The sequence below is a fragment of the Onychostruthus taczanowskii genome, unplaced genomic scaffold (assembly GCF_017590055.1).
Source record: "Onychostruthus taczanowskii isolate IOZ18803 unplaced genomic scaffold, ASM1759005v1 scaffold51, whole genome shotgun sequence".
NCBI classification, from domain to species: Eukaryota; Metazoa; Chordata; class Aves; order Passeriformes; family Passeridae; genus Onychostruthus; species Onychostruthus taczanowskii.
In genome coordinates, this window is record NW_024502680.1 from 5890192 (window position 1) to 5913898 (window position 23707).

A 23707-nucleotide genomic window follows, 5' to 3' on the forward strand; every position below is an offset into this window, starting at 1 on the left:
CTGAGACCTGACTGCTCCTCACTTACCTTCATTAAAGGCTTCCATACAGCATGATCCTGAAAACTTGTCCTGAGCTGCTGGACAGAACGGGACAAACTGTGCAAACATCTGGAATGGAAGAGAAATCTTCCTTGTGAGACATGCATACTCCCATGGACACTGCTGAGCTGGGAGGCAGGCAAGGAGAAGCCTGGGAACAGCCAAGAGAAAACCCCACTTCCATGGACACTGCTGTACACACCCTGCTGCTCCACAAGGATTACTGAGCTGGGAGGCAGGCAAGGAGAAGCCTGGGAACAGCCAAGAGAAAACCCTGCACCAGCCCAGGATAACTGCCCCTCTCCCAACAGCAGAACTGAGTTCAGAGCAGCTCTCAGACATCAGCAGGAGTTCTCCCAGGTGCAGCCCAGGTTCTGCACGGATGAGGACAGGCTCACCTGACTGCAGCCAAGCGCACCTTGATGCTGGACTCGGACAGGCCGTTAACAATACGGTCCATCATGTTCTCAGTCTCGATGATCTGGGCCAAAGAACTCAGGTCAGTGCACAGCTCAACAGCATTCATGGCTTGCTGGGGCTTTGGCTGCAGCATTTTCAATGTTACATATGAAAACTGCAGCTAAAACCAGCACGCCACACTCTCTTGCTAGATTAAGTGGGAAGTTTTGTGTATCTACAGACAATAAGGAAATAAAAAATCTATATTCTATGTTCCACTATGGCTTTTAATCATCAAGCAAGAAGAGGGTGATTTTTATATAGAAGTATCCATCTCTCTATCAATATATACACATACATATACATTAATTACCCTTAATATCATATTAAAACAAAAGTGAGCATGTGTGAGTGCACACAACATATACAAACTATAGATCAGATAAAAGTTGTAGAGCTGTGGATAAAAAATATCCAGTAGCTCACCTGCCATATTTAGACAAGGCCAGCACAAACACTCAAGATCAGCATAAAAGGGAGTTAATACCCAGATGAATGATGGATTTTTGCATAATAAATCAACATTGGCATGTACACACCCACTGCTTATTAAAAGCTGTATAAAAGGAGGATCTTCACTATTAACTAAAGCAACAAAAGAGGAGTTTATGGTGTTGAATTCTGGAGATCTGGTGGTTCCCCACTGATAAATCCTCCTGATGTTATCTTTTCACCCTATGTTTTCCTGCCCCCTTCCTTCTTCTTTTCCCCTTTAACCAGCAAACAAACCCAGAAAACATTCCTATCTTCTGCACTTGCTACATGACACTGCAAATCCATGATTAATTTAAAAATATGCTCCTTCTAATTATTAATTTATTAAGTTGCCTCCACTTTCCACACATCAATTTTTAACTATGTGAGTGGCCCAAGCAACCAATCTCTTTGATGTAATGTTTGAATCACCAACTGCATTGTTATGACAGTGCAAGGCCTTGGTCACTTGAGAATCAGGAAACAAATTCTGACTTTGTTTCCCAATATGAACATACTTCCCAGGTTGTTTTTTTTTTTTGTTTTTAACATTTGTCATAGAATACAATAAACAAGAACAGAGTTGTATTATCTCTCTCAGAACACAAGTTTCAGAAATTTCTCATACGCCACAACAATATTCCTTATGAGTAGCCAAGTACCAAAAATGTGGAAAGACAACTTCTTGTGCAGGTCTAGTTCATCACTGTGAAGATGCTCACATAACTAAACTTTACTTTTGTTATACTCTGATAGCAAGACATTAATTTTTGCTCCAATTCCACGCAATCTGAAAATTTATATTAATGAAGGAGAGAGGTCTCATTTCAACCTATTTACATCAAAATGGGCAAAACCACTGGGAGGGTGGGAACTGCTGCCTTCCAGTGCCCCTCTGGCTGAGCAGCGGCCCGGCAGGCTCCCTGGGCTCACCTTCTTGCGGATGTCCTCGTCGTTAGCCCCCAGCGACGCGTAGAGCTTGAAGGCGGCCTGGCGCAGCTCGTGGGCGTGCTTCAGGTCGTGGTCCAGCTGGGAAACACAGCACAGGCACCAGGCTCAGCCACCAAAGCAATGCAGTGTGATATTCTGCTTTGTTCTACACTGCTGCTCACCCATTCCCTTTGCCTGCCACCCCAGGGGCAGCCAGAAGCACAAAGTGCTGCTCCCCGAGCTCATGTCCACATTTACCAGCTAAATGCAATAACCAGAGTTAAGAATATGGTTCATTTCTCTGCTGAGTTAAAGAGAAGACAACTTTGTCTTCAGTTTGAGGCCAAAACAAGGTTAGGACTCTATCAAGACCATATTCAGGTAAAAGCTATTCTTATCTCCCAAGAGACACTTACAGGAACTAGCCAGAAGGAGTGAAAAATCTGGGAGAAAAATAAACACAAGTTTTATCAAGAGAACTGAAGCAAAACCAGGAGCCAAAGTTGGCCTCTAAATCCCAGGCCATGTTAAGGAGGGTGAGGTTGGATATCAGGAAAAGGTTATTCCCCCCGAGGGTGCTGGGCACTGCCCAGGCTCCCCAGGGAATGGGCACAGCCCCAAGGCTGCCAGAGCTCCAGGAGAGTTTGGACAAGGCTCTCAGGGGTGCACAGGGTGGGATTGTTGGGGTGTCTGTGCAGGGCCAGGGGTTGGACTAGGTGATCCTTGGGGACCCTTCCAGCATAGGATATTCCATATGATATTTTATGATAATTAATGGGAGCACTAAAGGCATCACAAAATAGGGGTGTTTGAGGTTGAGCCTGCTTGGAACAGCAAATTTGGGCTCTCAGATCTCCTCATGTTCTCTTCTGAGGATAATTCTGTGACTCTGACTATCCTGAAAACTCTGTACCAAAGTGTTCTACAAAACAATGCAATCTTCAAAGTCTACAGAAAATGCCAGGAAAATGACAGTATAAGGTAGCAAAGTGCTGAAATAAAAGAAATGTCAAAAATTAAGCTCTATGAGTAATTCTCTCCAGTGCAGCTATATTGGAGCAAGAAGTATTAAAATATTATGCTATAAATATTTTAATATTATGTTATAAATATTTTAAGCAGACAAGTTCTCTGTTTGGCAGATTCCTCACTCACTCCTCATGTAGTTTTACCTTACAGGGTGCAATTCCAAGCATTCTGTTCAAAGCCAGTACCCTGGATTCCCAGCTGGCTGCTTCTACAGACTTACTGCACACTCAGAGCACTGTCATAATATTTAGAATTGCCCCACTCACTTTTGGAACCTGACCATATTTTTTGATGCTACAGCCAACGTCCATTACTCCTCAATAAGCTGCTAAACTTCTTTTTTCTCAGTTTTTTATACTGTAACTGATTTTTTTTTTATTTTTCATTTGCATTTTTACAGAGCATTCAAGAGGCTCTCTATGCAGAATTAACTCCATTCTATAAGGGTCAGGGAAATGAACCTGTTTCTTAGGCCAGTTTCAGGAAAAAAGCAAAGCTCTGTAATGTATTTTTTGGTTTCTTTCTAATAATCAGTCTCAGTAAGACTCCAAGGTACATCTGGTCTCTGTTTAGCCAATGTCTTGCAAGTGCAGATAACTCATGATATGAAACAGTGCATGACATCCACATGTTTTTGTGCTTAAACACAACAGAATCGCCTCTGAATTTCAGATTTTCCACAAACCTGAACTGAGAATTGAAAACAAATCACTCTTCACATGGACTATTATCTCTTATGAAGCCGAAATGTACTGGTTCCTGAAGGCAATGTTTAAACTCAGAGGATGGGAAGACCAGATATACACATTTTTGTGTCGTTAATGAAGTCTCCAAAGAGCAGTGACTGAGACTTGGAGAGTACAAACATCAAGAAACAAGTCCAGCTGGACCTCTGGCCATCTTTCAATTGGGGACCTCAGGCATCAGGTTGTGGCAGCAGCTCTCTGGCCACAGAGAGTGGGCACAGACTTTTTTAGTAAAATCTTGGGAAGCTGTGGGAAACTTAGAGGAAAAGAATTCAAACAATTATTATCTCTCTTTCTGTAACCATTGTTTATAGATATGGTTCTCTAGAGTGTGTTATTGACAATCACCAACAGTGTGTGAGAAGTTTTCACTTTGAGACCAATCAGGTCTTAGGTGCACCATTGTTTCTATAAGAACTGTAGATTTCTAATAACAAAGTGTCTTTCATGCCTTCTGGATCATAGAGCCAATGCTAATTATTCCCCAGCTGGGGGCCTGCTACCACACCAGGTTTAACCAGAATTAAAATCCCCATCCTGAGCTGGTTTAGTTTTGGTTTTGCCCATTCCTCCAAGGCCCAGAGCGGGTCAGGAACGCACCCTCTTGATGTCGGTGATGGCACTGACGGAGCTGGGGTACTTGAAGTAGTCGGCCAGCATGACGATGAGGTGGTCGCTGATGCTGGCCATCCTCTGCAGCTCCACGTCGGTCTCTATCAGGTAGGCCAGAGTCTCTGCCCCCTCCACCCGCTCCTCCAGCAGTCTGTCCTTACTGCACATTCGAACCAAGCATGGCAGAGTCTGCAGAGATTAAATAAAAGGAGTTTCTAGTGCAGCTATGTTGATAAAGGAACTCCAAAGAAATGAAACAACTGTCCTACAGCAATGCTCCGCATTGTTCTTTAGATAAGAACTTGCATACACACACATTTCAGTGGGTTCAAAGACTCCACACACAGAAGAATTGTTTCAGGCATTGCTGAGTGTACAATCAGCTACTTTCACACAACCTTTTACACAGCCAAAATCATGCAATGTTTGAAAGTAAACACAGACAAAGTTTGACAAAGCCTTGTAAAAAAATTTTTAAATCCCCTCAGAAGCTGGTATTTTCACAGGCTTGTTCTTACTACACACCAGAACCAAAAGTACCCAAGCTGCCCTCAAGAAGTACTTGACCCCTCCTGCCCTTCTGTGATCCAGGATTAACTAAGGACAATGGAGTTAGAAATAATCTCAGGGCTCCTTTGCCACACACTGGCTGCCTGGAGCATAGGGCAAGGGAGGAATACTCCTCAGCAAGCAACGTATTTGACCAACCAGGAAAGAAGCTAACCTGGAATCCAGGTCCATTCTGCCTTCCCTGACACCCCCCCTACCTTGGTTACACCCACACAACAGTTTTGTTACACCTTCTCTACTGAAACAGAAAAAACAAGTCTTTCTTTCCCAGAAGCCCAGTGAAAAGTACGTAATTCTGGACAGGCCAATTCTCCAAGAGCTGGGACTCTGCTCCCTCAAACCTTCCCAAATATGAAAATGGACAAGGAATAACACCAAAATGTGTACTTGTGCAACGCCACAAAGTTCAACACAATAACTCTAGTAAATGTTGCTCAGAGTTATGTTTTGGAGACCTGAAATAACATCTACCCATTGATTGTTCAAATGATTATATAGATAAATACCTTATCTCCATTGCACAAGAAGTAGGACTTGCCTACATATTTTAGAAAGCTTGATGCCACCTCAAAGACTAACACTGAGGTGGTGAATCCTGCAGCTAATCCAGTGAGCCAAAGCATTCCCTTCTGCATACCTGGCCTTGAGGCAGCAGGGTAGATTGCACATAGACTCACAAAAAATTACATTAATGTGGAGTGAGAAAGAAAAGAAGTGGAATTCCATGTCTAAATCACAAAGACAATGTACTTCTTAATTATTTCCAAGGTCAAATGGCCTGAAATGAGCTATTTCTTGGAATTCAAGGGCTGGGCATTGTTAAGTCACTGGCTGCATGCACCAGGAAACACAGATCTCATGTTTTTCAACACTAAGCAATTCCATCTGCTTAAAAACAGAAGCAAGAATTCTGACAGACACATTTTAACTGTTCCATTGGACCCACAGGTCAGTACAGTACAATTAATGCACACGAGTAGGAGGCTGTGTAGGGGTGTAAGATGGAAAACCACAATGCTCACCTGACCAGCAGATAAAAGTGTGGAAATGGACTGTAAAGATGGAATATCTAATTTCCATGGTATGGCTGGGATGTATCTGGGTTATCTGGACAGTTTCATTATTAGGATTCCAGAGAAATCATTTCCCTTCCCATCAAATCCATTATTTGTCAACCTTCCCTGCCCTTCTCAAAGGATTTTATTTTTTCCCCATGTTGCAGGACAACCCACTACTCAAACTGAGAAAAGAAAATACATTAAAACCATTTTGGAAAACACACCTCCCTGACTAGCTCCCAAATGCAGAAAGTTGGATAGCAAAGGATCAATAATTCCTGAACGTTAATGGGGCCACCACTTCAGCTCAGCAGAGGTTAAAGGATTTGTGGATGGATTAAGCACAGGGACACTGTGTTATCTTGAAAGTATGAGCTCCTGGAGGAGGAATCACTGGGACGGCTTGAACAAAGCAAAGGTTCTGTGCCTTCCTTCTCCCCTCACTCTTTTGTCTGCTCTCAAGTACTACAACACATTTAATTCCACAACCTCAAACATGGATTTGTGCTGAAGCAGCTTCAACAAGGAAAAAATGCTGCTTTTGCTGTGAGCTGGCCCAAGCACATCCCTTTGCAAAGGTTTGAAAGGATGGTGGTTTTCCACAGGGCCCAGCATGTGCAGCTCCACAGGGCAGGGTCCAGCTCCCAGCAGTGACCTGCCACTGCCACAAGCCTTGCTCCCTGTCCCAGGGCAGAGCAGCTCTGGAACACAAACATCCTGACCAGGGCACAGCCCAACACGGGGGATTCATGAAGGGAAGACATTTCCAAAGAAGAAGAAAGAGGTTTGCAGAAGAGAGGGGCTGGGAGAACGGAACTGTTGCCCCCAGTTTGCAGGTGTTGTAGGGAGAAAGGAGAGCAGAGAATTAGATTGTAAATTTGGAACAAAGCTAAGGAGGAGGATGAGGGAGAATGATGCAGCTTGGTTTCCTCAGGTACCTGTGCAGAGCAGATGCCAATATGCACACGGGATTGAACAGTACATTGCACTTCCTTGCACAAAAAGACAGGAGGGGCAGGCCTTTGTATCAGCCATCATGTAGATTTTTTTTATCTATCATTACTTGGAAAAAAAGAGAAGCCAAGAAACTAATTTTTTTTTAATAAAAAAAAAAAAAAAGTCAGGAGAACTTGGTGCTTTGCAGCCTTTGGTGTAACAGATTTTGTGCTACCTTTTATATGAGAAAATAAAACCAGAATAAACCTACAGGAGAAAACCTTTTGAACAGAGAACTGGTCAGCACAAAAAGAATTATTCTACATTTACAAGGTGGTTGAAGCAAGACACAGCTCACCTTCAGAACGATGCAGGGATCGTCCGTCCGTATTGCTCCGGCTCTGCACATGGAAGTAAGGCTGCAACAACACAACAACACACAATCACCTACCATGGCTTTGGTGCACTTCAGCTGCTGCAGAACATCTGTCCTAATGAAACATCCTCCTGTGTTTGATTGAAATACATCAGAGCTTACTAAGCCTGGGCACACAAACCCCTCCAGGTGCACTTTCTGGCAGGTTTGCTCCCTGGCAGGAGCACTGATCAAAACACACAGCACACACTGGCCACAAAGGGTCACACCACCACCCTGCCTGAGCCCCACACCCAAAAGGAACCACCTGCACTAAGCCAAGGTGCAACACACCCAGACCTTCCTGTAAGTACCTGCCCCACGGCTGTGCAGCCAGCAGGAGAGAACCAGCACAGGCACACAGCCTGACAGCTCAGGCACAGACACCCAGGCCCTGCCCCAGCCCAGGAGAGGTGGAATTGCTGTGCTGCCTGTCCACAGGCAGGGCTTTACACTCTGCAGGGACCAGCACACCCTCACTAACAATGAACCCAGCCAAGGCTCTGACACTGCACCAAGCCAGCATTTGGTCCTTATTAGACAACAGCTCACAGCGCATATGACAACCATAAGGTCTCACCAGCACACAGCATCAGACAAATTCCAAGCTCTTTGTTAATGAACTTATAAAGTGCTCCAAACGACCAGGAATGCAAAACAGTTCACCCACCAAAAAAAGTGTTTTATTTTGAAGTAGTTTTGTTTTACCTGCTCTGCTACAAGGCAGTGGAATGGAGCTGGAGGGGAACTGCTGTGCACCAGTATCTCTTGTTTTAGCTTCTGAACTAACCACTGGAGCTGGGTTTTATAATGTCAGAGTGGAGGTTAAAAAATGTAACTGTATTTCAGTACAGGTAACTTAAAACTAACATGTTTGGACCTTCAGTTGGCAGGCTGAAGTTGTACACAGGGTCAATGAGAACTGCTCAGCTAAAGAACAGCAATGTGCTCATATAACCATGGTGTGTTTCACCACATCCCTGAGCTCCTTCCAAGAGCCCAGAGTGAGTTCTTTCACCTCCTAGAGGCAACAACACTGATCCTCGTACTGAATACAGCCACAGCTAAAAATCCCAGCATCAGAACTCTCTGAATATATTTCTCAGGAAGTTAGAGATAAGACTTGAATGTTAGCATAGAGATCATCTGCTAAACTTTTAATGCCCAAGCCATGCAGCTACAACAGGAAACTCATTTTCACACCTGCACAGTCAGGAGGAAAGCACCCATCCTGCAGTCTAGTGAGACCCTATTTGCCAGGCAAAGTAGCTCTATTTCAGCAATGAAAAAAAGCAATTTTTGACTTCAGGTAACAGGCTTGGATTAGCTTGAAGCAGTTCTGGTGATTTTAGCAGGAAAGGTTACTGCTCCACTTGTAGCTGCAGAGCACTCTCCCAGTTAGGGGCACCCTAATCTTCCCTCTGTCCTAACTCTGCTGCTCAAGGGAAGGATCTGCTCCATTTCAATCAAGAGGTATTGCCCTGAATCCTCCAAGTCTACTTCAATTGTTGAGGGGAAAGAAAGGGAACTTCTTAAAGTAGTCTTGTATGCCAGTCCAGATTCAAATAGAAATTATAAAGAAGGTTCAAAAGAAAAAAACTCTTCTAGATCTGCATTCCAAAGAGTCTAATGACAAATCAGAGGAACTGCAGATTAACTGACTGAAACTGGCATGGTAGGGGTGAAATCTAATTTACAAGCAGAAGAAAACATCATCTGTGACAATTTCTCCTAGTACTCTCATTAAGAAAAAGGAAGAGAAGAGTCTGACTTGGACCCAATCAGGTAGGGGATGGACCTACTTGAAGAAAACCCAGCAGGGTTTTGCAAACTCCAGGACTGCTGTAAAACTGAGAGCCCTAAGAAGGATGAGTGCCTGTGGACTAATTGGGAGAAACCCAATCTGAAATTCAAGATACTGGTTTGTCTGCCATTCCCCTGCAATTTTCTTTTGCTGCTTTTCACCACATCACTTTTTTTCATGCTTCAAAGGTCCAGATGAGCCAAAGTATTGCAAAGCAACAGCAAAAGATGGGTAGCCAGTTCCTTCATTCAGCAAAACACACCAGTAGACCTGGGAATGTCCATCTCAGAACAATTCTTCTAACTCCAGCCTATCTTTATGACTTGTCAGCTCCTTCATATCTCGAGATTAGTAAAAAAATTACTTTTAAGTATGCCATTCTCCATGTATTTTCTGACTTCTCAAAGAAACACATAAATCAATCAGAACTGAGACTGATATAGTGCAATTAATTCAACTTGCCTTCTTCACTAAGAATTGCCCAACAAAACCAGTAAAACCAGACTGCTTGGGCCAATTGTGGTGGAATGGAGGCTGGGAGGTCCCAAGACATACCTCCTACATGGAGTGGGATTACCAAAGAACCCCAGTCATAGACATGCACATCACTGAAACTGCTTTCATGAATGAGTTAGGGCATCACAACCTGGCAGCATGAGCAGAGAGTCACAGATCCTACCTACCCCACCTGTTCCTCATACAGAATCAAGAGACTTGTACTGACACAAGTGGCTGTGAAATTGTTTGGTGAACTCAGAGAACTCACTGCTCCTTGTCAAAAAAGCCATCAAAAAACGAAAAGAATAATCAAGCAACATATCAGTGACCAAACTCCTGAGCTAAACTTTAGTAGCTCATACCAATGGGTGATTTTATCTCTTTAACTCCCTAGAGTGATTTATTTCATTGCTATCACCACAAGAAAAGGAAAATGGTCCTAAAAAGTGTCAATCCCAGCTTATGGAGTGAACATAACGAGGCTGCTATTATTACAGAACTGGGTCACATCTTGTCACTGGGTAGGAAGTCACTACGGATATGAAAACACAAATGTGCCCACAGCAGCCGGGAAAGCTGAAGTATAAAATTAATTAATAACATTAATTCTGCTGTAAGAGCACATGAAGCCTGAAGAATAAGCTATTTTATTTAAAACAGTTGGGTAGAGGGACTAACTCTGCTCCCCCCTCATCTTGGTGTAGTCTCCAGCACAGCACAGCCATCAAGGATGATAATTCAGGACAGTGCTCTGCCTGTTCAAATAAAAACTTATAAAATTCAAGATACAGGTGAAAACCCATATGGCTGAACATACATTCTTCACAAAACTGCTGCCCAGCAATATTTTTCCCTGTTTATGTACAGCAAAGAGTGAATGGGATGAGACCCACTTGTTCAAGGACTCAGAAAATGCAAATAAGTATCTTTAATTATTCCTAAGATTTTACATCCCATATTACTTTGGAACAAGGAAGAATGGAGCAGTTGAGGAGTAAGGATTAAATTCCCTGCTATTTCCCCAGTTCCTGAAGACAATTACCATTTGGCTGACGTGAGCTGCATTTCAATGGGCTTGTCCCTTTGTAACATCTTCACAAAAATCTGTGGTAACAATTCTCCATCAACAGAAACTGAAAGAGAGACAGTTCCAAGTCATTCTCATTCAGCCAGGCAAAAAGTGAGTGTCAAACCAGCAGCAGCAGCATTGCACTCACCATTGACCAGAGTCATGGATACCTGGGGGTTCTCAAAGGCTAGAACTGAGAAGCATTTCAATGCCTGCATTCGGACCTGTGTAAAAACATAACAATATGAAATATCAACACTGATTTCAAAGCAAAACTGGGCTATACTGCTAGATAGGCTTGTAGAAAACAATGCTGTATAATCAACAAGAAAACGAGATGAAGAATCATGGCATATGGAAACATCTAACTCACACCCTGACTTCTGTCATCTCCCTGTTGGAACTATCCTTCTGTAGGGTATGTTCTAAGCTCTGAAGAAAACCAGCAAGGTTAAAACTTGGGAACTGAACAGGAAATACTGGTCTTATTTGTAATGCCCCACAAAGGTATAAAAAACAACAGAAGAATAGAAGAATACTATATAATGATGGTACTTTTACTTTTCAGGACTCATGAGTACTTTAGAATCAGAAATAGGTACCCTTGAGATTTCTATTCCAGAATCCTTTGAAGGTGGGCTTAATAAAATGTCTAAAGAGAACCATCCAAATAATCTTAGAACAAATGTACACCGTTTTACTGCCATTACACAGCCTCAGGTACCACCTGGATGAAAAGGATGGACAAATTTCTTCATCTTGGCTCCTCCTTCTTCAGTCCAAAGTTTTGATTTAATCAATGTCTCATGGCTGCCTAGTTTCCCAAATCTTTATAACTTCTTTTTTGCCACAGGGAAGATCAACCTTATCACATTCCCAGATCACAGAACCTAGATTAGTTCAGGTATTAGTCTTTCACTTGCCCTTCTACAGCTGCACCTATTTAAACTGTGTTCTTGTCTTCACAAGTGGAAGGACTGAGAAGGAGCTGACGCTCCTGGTCACCAAGTTACTGGTAGTGTGATGTTCTCTCAGGTGATGGAACAGGATGGACTTCCAAAACACAACAGAGAAGGGAGCAGAGACTCAGGAATTCAGGGAGCACAACACACAGGCAGCTGGTGGCCGTCACACATTCAACAACCATCTATTTTTACAGGTAGGACTTCCTGTTTAGGACAGATCACACTTGCTGTTCTTCAGTTTAACTTCTTATTCTCATTAATTGTTCAACAAATTAGACCACTTGGGTTGCCAAGTGCCTGTTCCTCTTTGGAGCAAGGCTAGGCAGCCCTGTTTTCATTACTGCTGCCTCAACTTTACAGTACAATAGCTCTGGTTTTGACAGAATATGGCAAGTAAAAGCAACTGTTACTCTACACATACACATCATACATGCTTATAGCTTTGGTTCACAGGCACAGACATGTTTTTTATAGTCTCCATTTGAATTCCTTTCATAAACACATGTTAAACACAGTAGTTGAAATGTCTTACTTTGTAGGAGGTGGAGACCAACAGATGTGCGATGTTCTGAACAGCTCCATGGTTAAATAAGATTGTCTGGTGATCTGGACCCTTCAAAGGAAACATAACACAGGGTTTTTAAAACAACATGCAAGAGATTTCCACTGTCTGCAATTTATTGTTAAATATTTAAGATACATTTCCTAACATTTACTTTGTAATCAGCTGGCATAACAATTTTTTTTTTTTTTATATATAAACAACTTCAACTATATTTTTAGAGCATTTGTCCTTTTCTGGTAATCATTTCCATTCTGTCCTTCAATAGGCAATGACATTAATTCTCACAAATGAAGCAACATGGATAGAGAACTTCTGTTTCGACTCTTCCTACTGGAAACAACGGAAAGCTCCTGATTTTCTCTACAAATCACATAAAAGATCACCAGTCACTAATATCTTCCTCACTGTTAATATTAAGCATTTTCAATGATTCTAACTGCAGAAGGGAAGGGATTTCTTCTAAAACTGGTTCCAGACAGAGTGACAGTCCTTTAAGAAGAAATTCACATTTTCTTCCAGTTTTTATCATTTATTATTTTAGTTTCAAGCATGTTTGGCCATAAATCCAGCCAGCCATCACCTATTATTGACTTCAAGATCTAAGCTGACCATGGCTGATATGTCAGTATTTTTTCCAAAACAGCTTTTAGAATTAAACACAAATACTAAATTTTACAGGAGAAAGGCCTAAGAATTTCTGTAGCATGACAAGATTTGATGAGGTTGAAAAAACAACATGAAATCTCAGAACTTGCAGCCCTCAGCAGTCTCTTGCCAAAGATGGTCTGTGACTTGCAAAGCTCTCTTTACAAGTAGGTCTGGTCATAGCTCTGGTCATCTCTCATTAAGCATGAGCTATGCACATTTAAATTCAGCTTATAGGATGCCACAGCATTTCTCATCCCTCTCTGCATTTCCTTGACTAATCTGCAAGTGAAGAAAGTCTCTTCACTGCTTCATCTCTTGTTCAAACCTGGCTGAGTTAATGGCACCTCTTAAGCCCTGGTAGGCATCAGTAACACATTATCTTCTAATCTGAGATACAGCTGAAATCACATTCCTCTCACAGTCAAAAGAACATTTTTAGAGTATCTCTTACCTCTAAGAAAAAAGCACAAAATTACTTTCAGATGTAACATATCTGGTGCTTTAAGAGATGCTTCAGCTGCTACTGCCACCAAGAGCTTTCTACCAAAAAATGCAATTAAAACAGCATGGTTGAAGGAGGAAAACCACTTACATTGGCACACAGAAGTGGCTGAGGCAATGAGTTAAAGCCGCAGCTATGCCAGTGTTGGAGCTGAAGAACAGATATTGAAATATGTGAAAAAAAAAGAGTGAGTTTAAAGTAGAAGAAATCATATTGTCCTAGATATAGTAATTCCCAAGTATTAGTGATTCCTCCATGGGATGCAGGTGGCAGATTCTGTGCAAGCAGGGCAGATGCCTGTACAGAGGTGACACCTGGGTGTATCTGAGTTGCACAAGTGGAAATATTTCATGTGTATACACTTTGTTTGCACACACCAACCAGCACCACCAGGTAAGCACTAATCCACAAAGAGGGACAGCTGTAAATATAAAGGTGAAAACTTGAGAATATGATGAAGCATTTCCAAGCAGTTCAGGCCCCTGTTTAACAGCAAGGCTGCCTGGTTTTGTTCCACCTTGGATACAGAGTTCCACTCCTCTGACAGTGACCTTGTTCTCCAAATACGAATGACTGACATATTTCAGGAATAGACATCACTTCCTGCACAATTTTCCATCATGAAATGGCAATTTTCAAGGAAACATTAGGGTAGCACAATGTAACAATGACAAGCAGATACCTAAGTGCCTTTGTCTCTTGGGGCAGGGATCCAGCAGCAGCCTAAGGTCACCCACCAAAAGAAGGCCTGGAGAAAGCTGCTTTGATTACAGGCTTTACCCTGGACCCTTCCTAAAACAGTAAATTCTACCTGTTCACATCATTTGCTCTAAAAACAAATGAACTGAGATAGAAAGACTCTCAAAAAGTTAATTTTGACTTGCACTTTCACATCCCAGGTACATCAGCCTGATTTTAGTTTACTTATTTGCTTCTATGTTGACAGAATCCTGGTTCTGTATGTTAAAAACTGCATCTGTTCCCCTATAAATCAACACTTCCCTTGCTCAGGATGGCCCTTCTGCAGGGCAATGCTCCCCTGCCATTAATTTTAACCCTGAATGTGCAGGGAGAGGCAGCAAAAGAGAGCAGCAAAAGCAGAAACCAGCAGCAACATGCTAGGAACACAAATGATGGATTTCCTAGCTCTAGAGAGCCAGACTGAGCTTTTCCAGGGAAATGGAAGAGGGAAGGCAGAAACCTGAGAAACCAACAAAAATGCTGGAAAGGCTGAGAAAGAAATGGCTACACCAGATGTGAGCTGAGAACAGTGCAGGGACCAGGAGGGCAGGAGCTGTGATAAGTCACTATTAGTTCAATTAATACATCTACTAAGATGAGGAAAAAGAGAAATAAAAGCATCAATGCCTCTTAGAACATATGCTAAGCCTTACCTAAATGCAAAGGTTTATTTATAGTAACTTATTGTTTCAGGAAAAAAAGTAAGAAAGGTTCTCTCACTCAGGGCCTTTTGGAGGAAGATGAAGTCTTCATTTAAAATGCAGTGAACACAGAAACTGTCAGTATTTTTTTTAATTATAATAACATACTCTGCCTATTCATTAAAGTGAGAAAATTCCCTGCAAATGTGTCTTCACCGTATTAGGTGCATTTTGTTCTGTCTGAAAATACAATCATTGACATTATAAACCTGAAACCCCAAAACTAAACAAAAGAGAAGGAAGGGGACATTTCAGATTTTTGCTGAACAGCTGCATTTGCTTGGGCAAGAGAATGAGTTCTTGATCAATTTAACATTTGTGATGATCTGTTTGCTCAACCTCAAATATTTTTCTTTGTTATGCAGCTGTTTATTCTGCAAATGCAGCCATTTCCTCACACTCATACCCATCACCCTGTCTTTCTTGTGCAGCCTAGTTTCTCTCTGTTCGCACAGCCAACAACTTCTTTCCAAAACCCTGATTTTTTCCAGACATTCACTCTAAAATTTGAGAGAGATTTGGGGTTGGAGAGGCACTCAGATTGGAATGGTGAGCTCAGAAGACCTTCCTCATTTGTGAAGTGACTGTGCATTTGCACTGTAAACAACATTTCAGATATGCAAGCCACCAGGAATTGCTGGAGCTACAAGGAAATAACTCCTTTGGAAAAAGATGACAATAACTGTTTTCTGTTCTCTCCCAGCCAACAGGGTTTATATTCCCAGAGCCAACCCCTGATTGTATAAACTGACTCTTTCACCATCCCATAATTAGTCCTGGGTTATTTTTCTTGTAGGCCAACATGGCCTGATTTTTCACCTGTTCAAGCTCCTCAGCCTGTCAAGGAGACTTTCAAGGGCCACTTAAACAGGAGGTGCCTCACTGCTCCATTTTTGTTCTTTAAATACCAGATTTTTTTTCCACTATTAGGTATATATGTGAACCTCCATGGCCCAGTGTAGGATTTTGTCTTCATGTTTTCTATAAACAGTTCCCTAAATATTAGCAGCTGAGTTCTATTATTATATCTCACAAAATGGACACTTTTCAGTCCTCAGCTTCACTTAGCAGAAGAAATGCAAAGGGATGAGTGTACATAAATAACAGGCAGAAGAACACAGATACTTAACAAAGGAATGATTCACAGTTCCAGGGGACTCATTCTAAGTGATAAGGCAGAAAGATATTTTTCAAGGTAAATACTTACAAAATCATAAACTTAGGAACTTTCTCATTTGTTAGTACACAATCTGTGATTCTTTAATTTTGACTATAACTAAAAGGGAAAGATGCTGTAAAAAGCTGATTTCCTACCCTGAATTATTTTGATACAGTTATTGTATAACCCACTGGTACAGTAACTCCCAAAAAACTGCAACAATAAAAATCAGTGCTGTGGGGAAACTTGGAGTGGGGGAGGGAAAGGCAAAACTATGGGGTGGAGTTGCTGCTGGTTTTAAATCAGTTTTCTCCTATCAACAGAATTGCATTACATAGCAGGAATGAACATGTATCTGGATGAACCTGTAATTGACAGAGCTCAGCTGAGAATAGCATTTCTTCTCCTCTCAACCAACAGCACCTCTTAGAGAACAGTCCCTGTATTTAAAACAAGTGAAGGCAGCTAACACAACCTCTGCAAAGAGATGCTCACACTATCCTCAGACTTTCAGAGGAAAACCAGAAGTGTTCCAAGGTTTATAGTGCTAAAAGTGAAGACTCATGCTTGCCCAGTTGGCTTTGTTTAGCAGCCAAAGCCTATAAACCCACCAGATTTGCCTATTTTCTTGTACTGCAGAGCAGCATATATAAACCCAAATAAATCTGCAGCAAATGCAGAGCAGTACCAGTTCAGTCATTACTGGCCCAAAATTCCTGCCACAAAAGGCAGCACACACACAGTTCTTGCAGGCCAGAAACACAAGTTGCATAGAGAAGATGAATTCTCTTTCTTACTTTGCAGCAGTGGGAGAAGATCTGACATATGTATTCTTGTGTGTATCGAGACCTACTGAGCAGTGCCATGAGGTGGGAGATAACTGTAGCATCCTGCAAACAAGGGAGAAAAGAAGAGGGTGTTAACACTGGATTTCAGCACAGCTTCTTTGCAGTTTGTTACTTAAAGGAGCACTCCTGATTCTGCACTCAGTATGCTTCCTTCCACCAAAACTTTTATGGATACAGAGCAAGACCATTAAAAGCAGTTCATTAAAAGCTGAAGGCACGAGTGACAGTTCTGACGTGTGCTCTTCCGATCTAAAAGCAGTTCATTAAAAGCTGAAGGCACGAGTGACAGTTCTGAGTCAAATCCCCATGGAAAAGAAATAAAAGGTTAGTGCAATTGGAATAAATAGGAATAACAGGAACAAAACTTCTGCAATTTGCCTCCAAAATATTTGGGACAAAACCAATAAAAGAATGGGGGGGGGTAGGGGGGTATTGGAACATACCAAAATCAAACATGACCACTGACAGGGATTAGTCCAGGAGCTGCCTTAGTGCTGTCTTCCCAGCAGTGTGGCTGACTTAGCTCTTCTCCCAGCTCTGAGTCCAAGGGAGCAGGGAGGGAACATGGTGCCATCCTGGACAGGGCACAGTCCCCTGGAACTGATTCATGGGCAGTCATCATGTCCTTTGTCTTGCAGTCAAACACACACTATAGACACTGCCAGTGTGTGTGACACCAGTGACAGAGAATCCCAAATAAATCAGCAAAAGAAAACCCTTACACTTCAGTGGGAGGTTCCCTAAGCCAAGGCAGGGGGCTGGAATGAGATGATCTTTAAGGTCCCTTGCAAGCCAAACTTTCCCATGATTCTGTGGCAACTTCTCTTCTGCAAGCACATCCAGTTATTTATCTCTGTGGTGAGTTACAAAACCATAATGTTCAAAAGCTTTCAGTTATTTTTACCAGCACATTTTAGTGGCAGGAACTATGGTGATATTAAAAAAAACCAATGGATATTTTAGTTTGGAAAGGGGTAAATTAAATTACTTCCATGAGATAAAGGGAGCTGAGCAAAGGGAAGGATTGAATGTTCCAAAGCACATGTGCTATATTGGCCCAAAAAATCTAAGAGTCTGTTTTACCTGCACAATGATGAATTACAACCCTCTGATTTAGAGAGAGGTGAACTGAAATTAGAGCAAAACGTTCCTGCACCTTAGCTCCCGTGAGAGCACTGAAAGCAGCACCAGCCTGACTGTTCAGTAACTGTGTCTTCACACAGACACCCTGGTTATGAGAAGTTTTGCTTCCCAATTACCTGGGAAATTTCCCACCACACTTTTTAATATTGTCAAAATAAACATGTACCAGTCTTCCCTATTTGCAAAAATATTTGAGATTATACAAAGCTTGTAGTATTTATTTAATATTTTTTACTTATGTAAATACACAATTATCCTACTTATTTTAGGAAGCTTTGCTGCTGACAATCCAACCCTCTTATTCTCTACAGAAAACAATAGACCAAGAGAGCCAAGAAACACACGGAGCAAAAACTCAACTTGTTTCTGCTGCTTGTTTCTCACCAACTGGAAAGGATCAACATGCAACAGCCTCATCTGGCATCTCAGCATCCTACAGAGAGAAAGTTATTTATAAAGACTTTCTCCCAGGTACACCAGCCATGGTCATTTCATGCTTATGTACATAGGAAAACCAAGGGACTACCTATTTCCAGCAACATTTTCAGGGTTTAGCCAATAGCAGCTCCATCCATCTGCCTTTACACACAGCCCAGAGCCAAACTTCAGAACCCAAAGGCCAGCAAGGGACTAGTTTGCTTGCAGTGCAATAGTGGACACTCAATCCCAGAACGGGTCAGGCTGGAAGAGCCCAGCAGTCACCTGGTCCCACCTCCCTGCTCCAGCAGGGCCATCCCAGAGCACAGGGCAGAGCATTCCAGTCTGGAATACCTCCAGTGAGGGAGACTCCACACCCTCTCTGGGCTGCCTGTTCCCAACTTCCCTGAGTGAAAGCAACACCAGCTGACAATATACCCAGGATTCCTCTGTGTTTTAATGCATTTGACCCATTAAAACAGATTCTTGTCCTTTTCTGCAAATCTTCAGCAGCTGAAGGCATCAAGCCCCATCAGTGTTCAACACAACATCACAATCAGTGCTAAGAGGCTGCTCAGTTACAAAGTTCCCCTGAGACACAACCATCAAGAAGCCAGGAAGTAGGGAGAAGAGAAGAAACACACACCAGGATTCACAGGCAGGAATGCTTTAAAAAAGGAGCTTCAAATTGTAAGATGCAAGACCTGAAATCTCCTGCAGGAAAATCCCTGACTATGAAACCTGAATTATTTCAAAGGACACAAACTGTAACTATTAAAGCAGCACATCTTTGGATAAAATAATTATTCAGTTAAAACTCTTTTAATCCTCACAGATGAATGTGTAACTTCTATCCATCTGTATCTAATACCAAAGAAGGAACCAACAAACATTTATTTTGCATCCTCACCAGTGACATCCTTGTGCAACGGTCCAGTTTCACCTAAAAATCCAACAGCATTGATCACAGGAATATTGATCACAGGAGTACTGATCAGAGGAGTATTCCAGCCGCAGTTTACAGATTGGAAGTTTTTGGTAAAGATCTAAATAGACAGAAATTGAGCCTCAAACTATTGGGAAGCTTTACAGCAGAGCTACAGAAGTGGGAATGAAATGGCACATGGTGTTTTGTGTTTTACCGACGAGCGTGGCACCATGACCCAGTGGTGAATTCCTGGATGGGAAGGTTTTCATACTGGGTGGGAAGGTTTTCATACTGGATGATGAAAACCATTCTCATGTAGCATTTATGAGACGGGGCTGTTCTGCCACCAAACATTGTGGCAGGGTACTTGTGATGCCACTGTGACCCCAGCCATGTCATTGCACATATGATATAAGAGTTAATGAATCCTTGCAAACAACACAGTCATGGTCCCCTGAAATTCTGCCAATACACAAAAATGTGTATTATTAGATATTCTGGACTATACATTTAAGAAACAATTCTTTCTAGACTTTTTTATACACCTTCTCATTATGTTCCATCAAATCTCAAGTGTTGAGTATGAAAAGGTTAAAAACTCTTGGAAAGTTCCAGGAGGGCTTCCTTAATGTGTTTTTAAGAAAACTGTTAATTCTGCTCTACAGTTTTGCTATAATATCCAACTTGTAAAATAATTTTGGCATGTTCATCAGAAAAGAACCTAGAAAGAACTATGGGATGTGTGGACATAACTGACTTCCAACAAAGTGTGAACAGTGAATAGGTGTCAATGTGAGGCTACATAATTCCGGTTTTATTCAGTACTGTTACTCAGTAACAAATGATCTTCCTAGCAACCCTAGTGAGATTGAGTCTACACTCATAAGCTACAGTTAAAACAATGAGATTCACAAACCCATAAAATGTTGTCTGCTAACAAAGTAGTTCCAGGCAACTTAGGACAAACAGCTCCGTATCATACATATTGTAACAAAATTATTGTCCATACAAAGAGAACTTTGAAAGACTTAACAGTTACATTTACCTGCTTGGATCCCAATACCTAATTTTTTCACATTCATTTGTAACACAAAATATGTAAAGACCTATTATTAAAACATTTCTTTTTCATTGAGGGTTGCTATTCTTTTCCCCAAGTCAGAGAACTGAAATGCTTCTATCCACCCAAATAACTTGAATTCAAGCTCTATAAGCTAGAATTGGTTCTTTTACAACTCTCATTTTTAGGAAGCAGCTCGGACTGGAGAACATTCAGCCTTGCTCCTGGCTGAGCCACCACAAACAGCCAGAAGAAAAGAAGGAATAAGGCACGAGAGGCTGACCCAGATTCCTCCCTTAGGAACTGTGGATCACTGAGCTGTGGTGGAGCACATGCACACTTGGCAGTGTGGGCTCTTTGCTCATTAAACAGCTGGTTATTAGTCAGTGTAAGATATCCTGATCCTCTCAGGTGTGCCTCCTCCCTTTTACCAAGCCTGGCCAATAGCAGGTGATGCCAGGTTTTTGATCCCAAACCTGCCAAGGAAGCAGGAATGCCTTTCACTCATCATTTCTAAAGACTGAGACTTCTCAAACTGATTCCTCATTGTCTCTACAGGACAGAGTCTCATTCTGCTGCAGTGCCTTCACCCTCCAAACTCCTGTAAGGACAGCACTCCCAGCAGGGAATGCACCTCCTCCTGCAAGGCCAGCACAGCAGCCACAGACAGCAAGCTCCCACTGGAATTGTATCTGGGTCCCACTGAGCAAGGAAAATAGAATCACAACTGAGAACAGCTGTCAGGAAATATGCAGAATGCTTTCATGGGCTGGAAACATTTTCTGCCATTCTTCTGTTATCAATAAGGTATCAGGAGTTGAAGTAACAGGAACTCAGTCAAACTGGATTTGCCTTAGTGCTTCCATCTACTCAGCAAGCCAAAACACACCCAGCTATGGTGAACTGGCTGGTTTGCATGCACAACAATCTTGGAATTTAAAGAAGTCTGAACATATGTCTGAACCTCAACAGATCTCTCCCCCTGAACTCCATGTCATTCCTCATTTCCAAGTGCAGCATGGTCACTAAATGGGTGTCAGCACCAAAGCCTGCACGCTGCCTGTGCAGGAAGCCTCCATTAACAAGGATTCCTCTGGCACAGCAAGTCTGGATATAACTTGGTGTCACAGCTCAGCATCAGACCCTAAAAAGCTGCCTGGATGGATGGATCTGCACATTTTTTCAGTACAAACCCTACGTTTCTATAGGAAACTGTCCAAATGCTTCCATCTCTGAAGAACTATTTTATCCTTGGAACTGAACATAATGAATTACACAAAACTGTCAGCAACTGATCCTTCAGGCTTCTATCCATAAAGAAAGGCTCAAGAGGAAAGGTGTAGTCCTGAGACCCAGCACTTCTGCTGGGAGAAGTATTCCCATTACTGTGGGTGATGTGCACCTGTTACAAACAGAAAGGAATGTTTTAAGCTGCACTCTTTAAAGCACTTGTATATCCTGGATTTTAACTGAGAGGTCTTCTGAAACCTCTAGAATGACTGCAACACCCTTGGAGATGCTAAGCTAACTCCCAACACTTGGTCTTGGAAACAGTCCTGCCCAAGGTTTGAGAGAGAGCAAACCATGCAGTCAAATAATGAAAAAATTCTGGGAAAGTTTCCATGTTAGACACAATTCAAGCTCCAATTTTCTAGAAGTTTTTTCCAGAACTGCCAGGCTGGAATGAAAAGCCATTGACAAACTTGGTCTCCTACTTTTCAAAACAGGACCTGAAAAGGGCAGAACTTGAGAGACCTTCAAGTGCTGCAGCTGCATAGAGATGGTGACAGTCTCCCCAGAGCTGCTGGGACCAGAAACAAAAAGGGAGCAGGGTGGCTAAATGGGAACTTTGAATTCTTCCTCTTGTTCTCAGTGTTGGAATGTCTACCATGAACTGTTCATTACGCCCATAATTACTCCTTTAATTGCAAAGCCAATGTCTCAATTGCTGCCTTGTGAAATACAGCTTGCAGCAGTGTGGGCTGGGGCTGTACCTTCCAAGAGATAAGAAAAGCATCTTATCAAAGGATCTGTATTCAGCTCTTTTCAAAGCATGGCTTTGGGTATTCCCACAAGAGAAGGGAAAAAAAGGATTTGCAGAAATAGGACCTTAAGCATAATCATAAAATACTCAATTTTGAGGTGTTTAACTGGAATGGGAAATGGGAAAATAGGATTTACAGGTGAACTAAGGAGCAAGGACCCCTCACCAAATGATCATTTCCTGTAGTTATGGTTAATTCCAGGACATCCTATTTGCTTGAAGAAGGACTTGGGGAGCAGTTGAAGTCATTGCTGTGCAGCTGAGAAAGCAAAGCATGAAACACCAAATCCAGTCCTCAGGCATATTGCTCCCATGGTAGGGATTATTTCTGTGCTAATGCTGGTTCCTTCCCATTTCTGTCCATTTCTCTAACCCTTCCTCTCCCTTCAAGACATCAAACCCCTCCTCCAAACAGGGAGCAATTAAAAGTCCCTATTGAGCACTGATCCCCAGGAAGAGCTACGGATTGTTAATGGAGACAGTCATCTTAAACCCCTTTCTGGATGCTGAGAGCAGGAAGCAGATGCCCCTGCACTTATCAGCTCTTAGAGGCTAATGTGGGGGAATCTGGGAGCATGGAGTGAAGCCACAGAAAGACACAGAGGAAGCCCTAGGATCACTCAGGAGAGGTGCCTTTGGTGTTCACACATACAATATGCATTGAGTTTTTCCATGCTGAACAATCACCAAACACCTGGAAAAAAGGCAGTGAACAGTGGAGGACAAAGCTGGCTGATTGTCTGTACACACTAAATGCAAGCTGACTTTCTGAGATGGACTAACTGGCAGCTGAAATTCAGAATAGGTGTATGGTGAGATTGAGTCCATAGAAAATAACAAGTTTCCCTACCTGTGTCTGGAAAGAAAATGTAAAATTTCATTGGAAAAATGAATAGAGAACAAAACAGACATTGTAGCAGTGCATAACAACGAGACAAAAAATCTGTTGACTATTAAACTGTAGAGGAAGTAAAACATGAAAGGCCAGCTGTGCCCTTCTCTGTAAGCACCAAGACTTCCTCAGCAAGCAACAGCTCTCAATGAGTGGGACCAGAGTGGTTCCCACTGTGGGTGCCCAGGTACCCCGAGAAACTGGAGCTGCTCTGTGACCTCCCCCAGACTGAGGCAATGTTCCCATTTTCCCAGCAGGAAGAGACTGCTGGTCCACTACAGCTTTCATTCCATGGTTCACCCTACACCAGGACAAAGGAAGCTGCTGAACTCTCCTTGCCCCTCCTTCCCAGTAAGAGGCAGTGCCTGGGTTTGGGCAAACCCCAGGGACATCAGTAAGTTCAGAGAGGGCTCTGCCCAGTCACCCAACCAGGCCAGCACCAAGAGCCCAGCTGG

At 42.3% G+C, this 23707-nt stretch overlaps 1 protein-coding gene across 7 annotated transcripts in view; it reads right to left on the reverse strand.

The window, feature by feature from the left end:
* The window catches only part of ARMC8 (armadillo repeat containing 8), a 62889-nt gene that overhangs the window by 12130 nt on the left and 27052 nt on the right, over positions 1–23707 (reverse strand). For 5 of the 7 annotated variants that reach the window (XM_041416276.1, XM_041416273.1, XM_041416272.1 and 2 more), the window contains 10 exons: positions 16718–16810; positions 13410–13469; positions 12137–12217; positions 10788–10863; positions 10613–10703; positions 7212–7272; positions 4278–4478; positions 1906–2001; positions 438–520; positions 27–108 (listed from right to left, as the gene is read on the reverse strand). In XM_041416276.1, coding sequence (XP_041272210.1) covers positions 27–108; positions 438–520; positions 1906–2001; positions 4278–4478; positions 7212–7272; positions 10613–10703; positions 10788–10863; positions 12137–12217; positions 13410–13469; positions 16718–16810 — 924 coding nt within the window. The remainder of the gene's footprint in view (positions 1–26; positions 109–437; positions 521–1905; positions 2002–4277; positions 4479–7211; positions 7273–10612; positions 10704–10787; positions 10864–12136; positions 12218–13409; positions 13470–16717; positions 16811–23707) is intronic. The other 2 variants (XM_041416275.1, XM_041416274.1) reach the window with 1 other exon arrangement.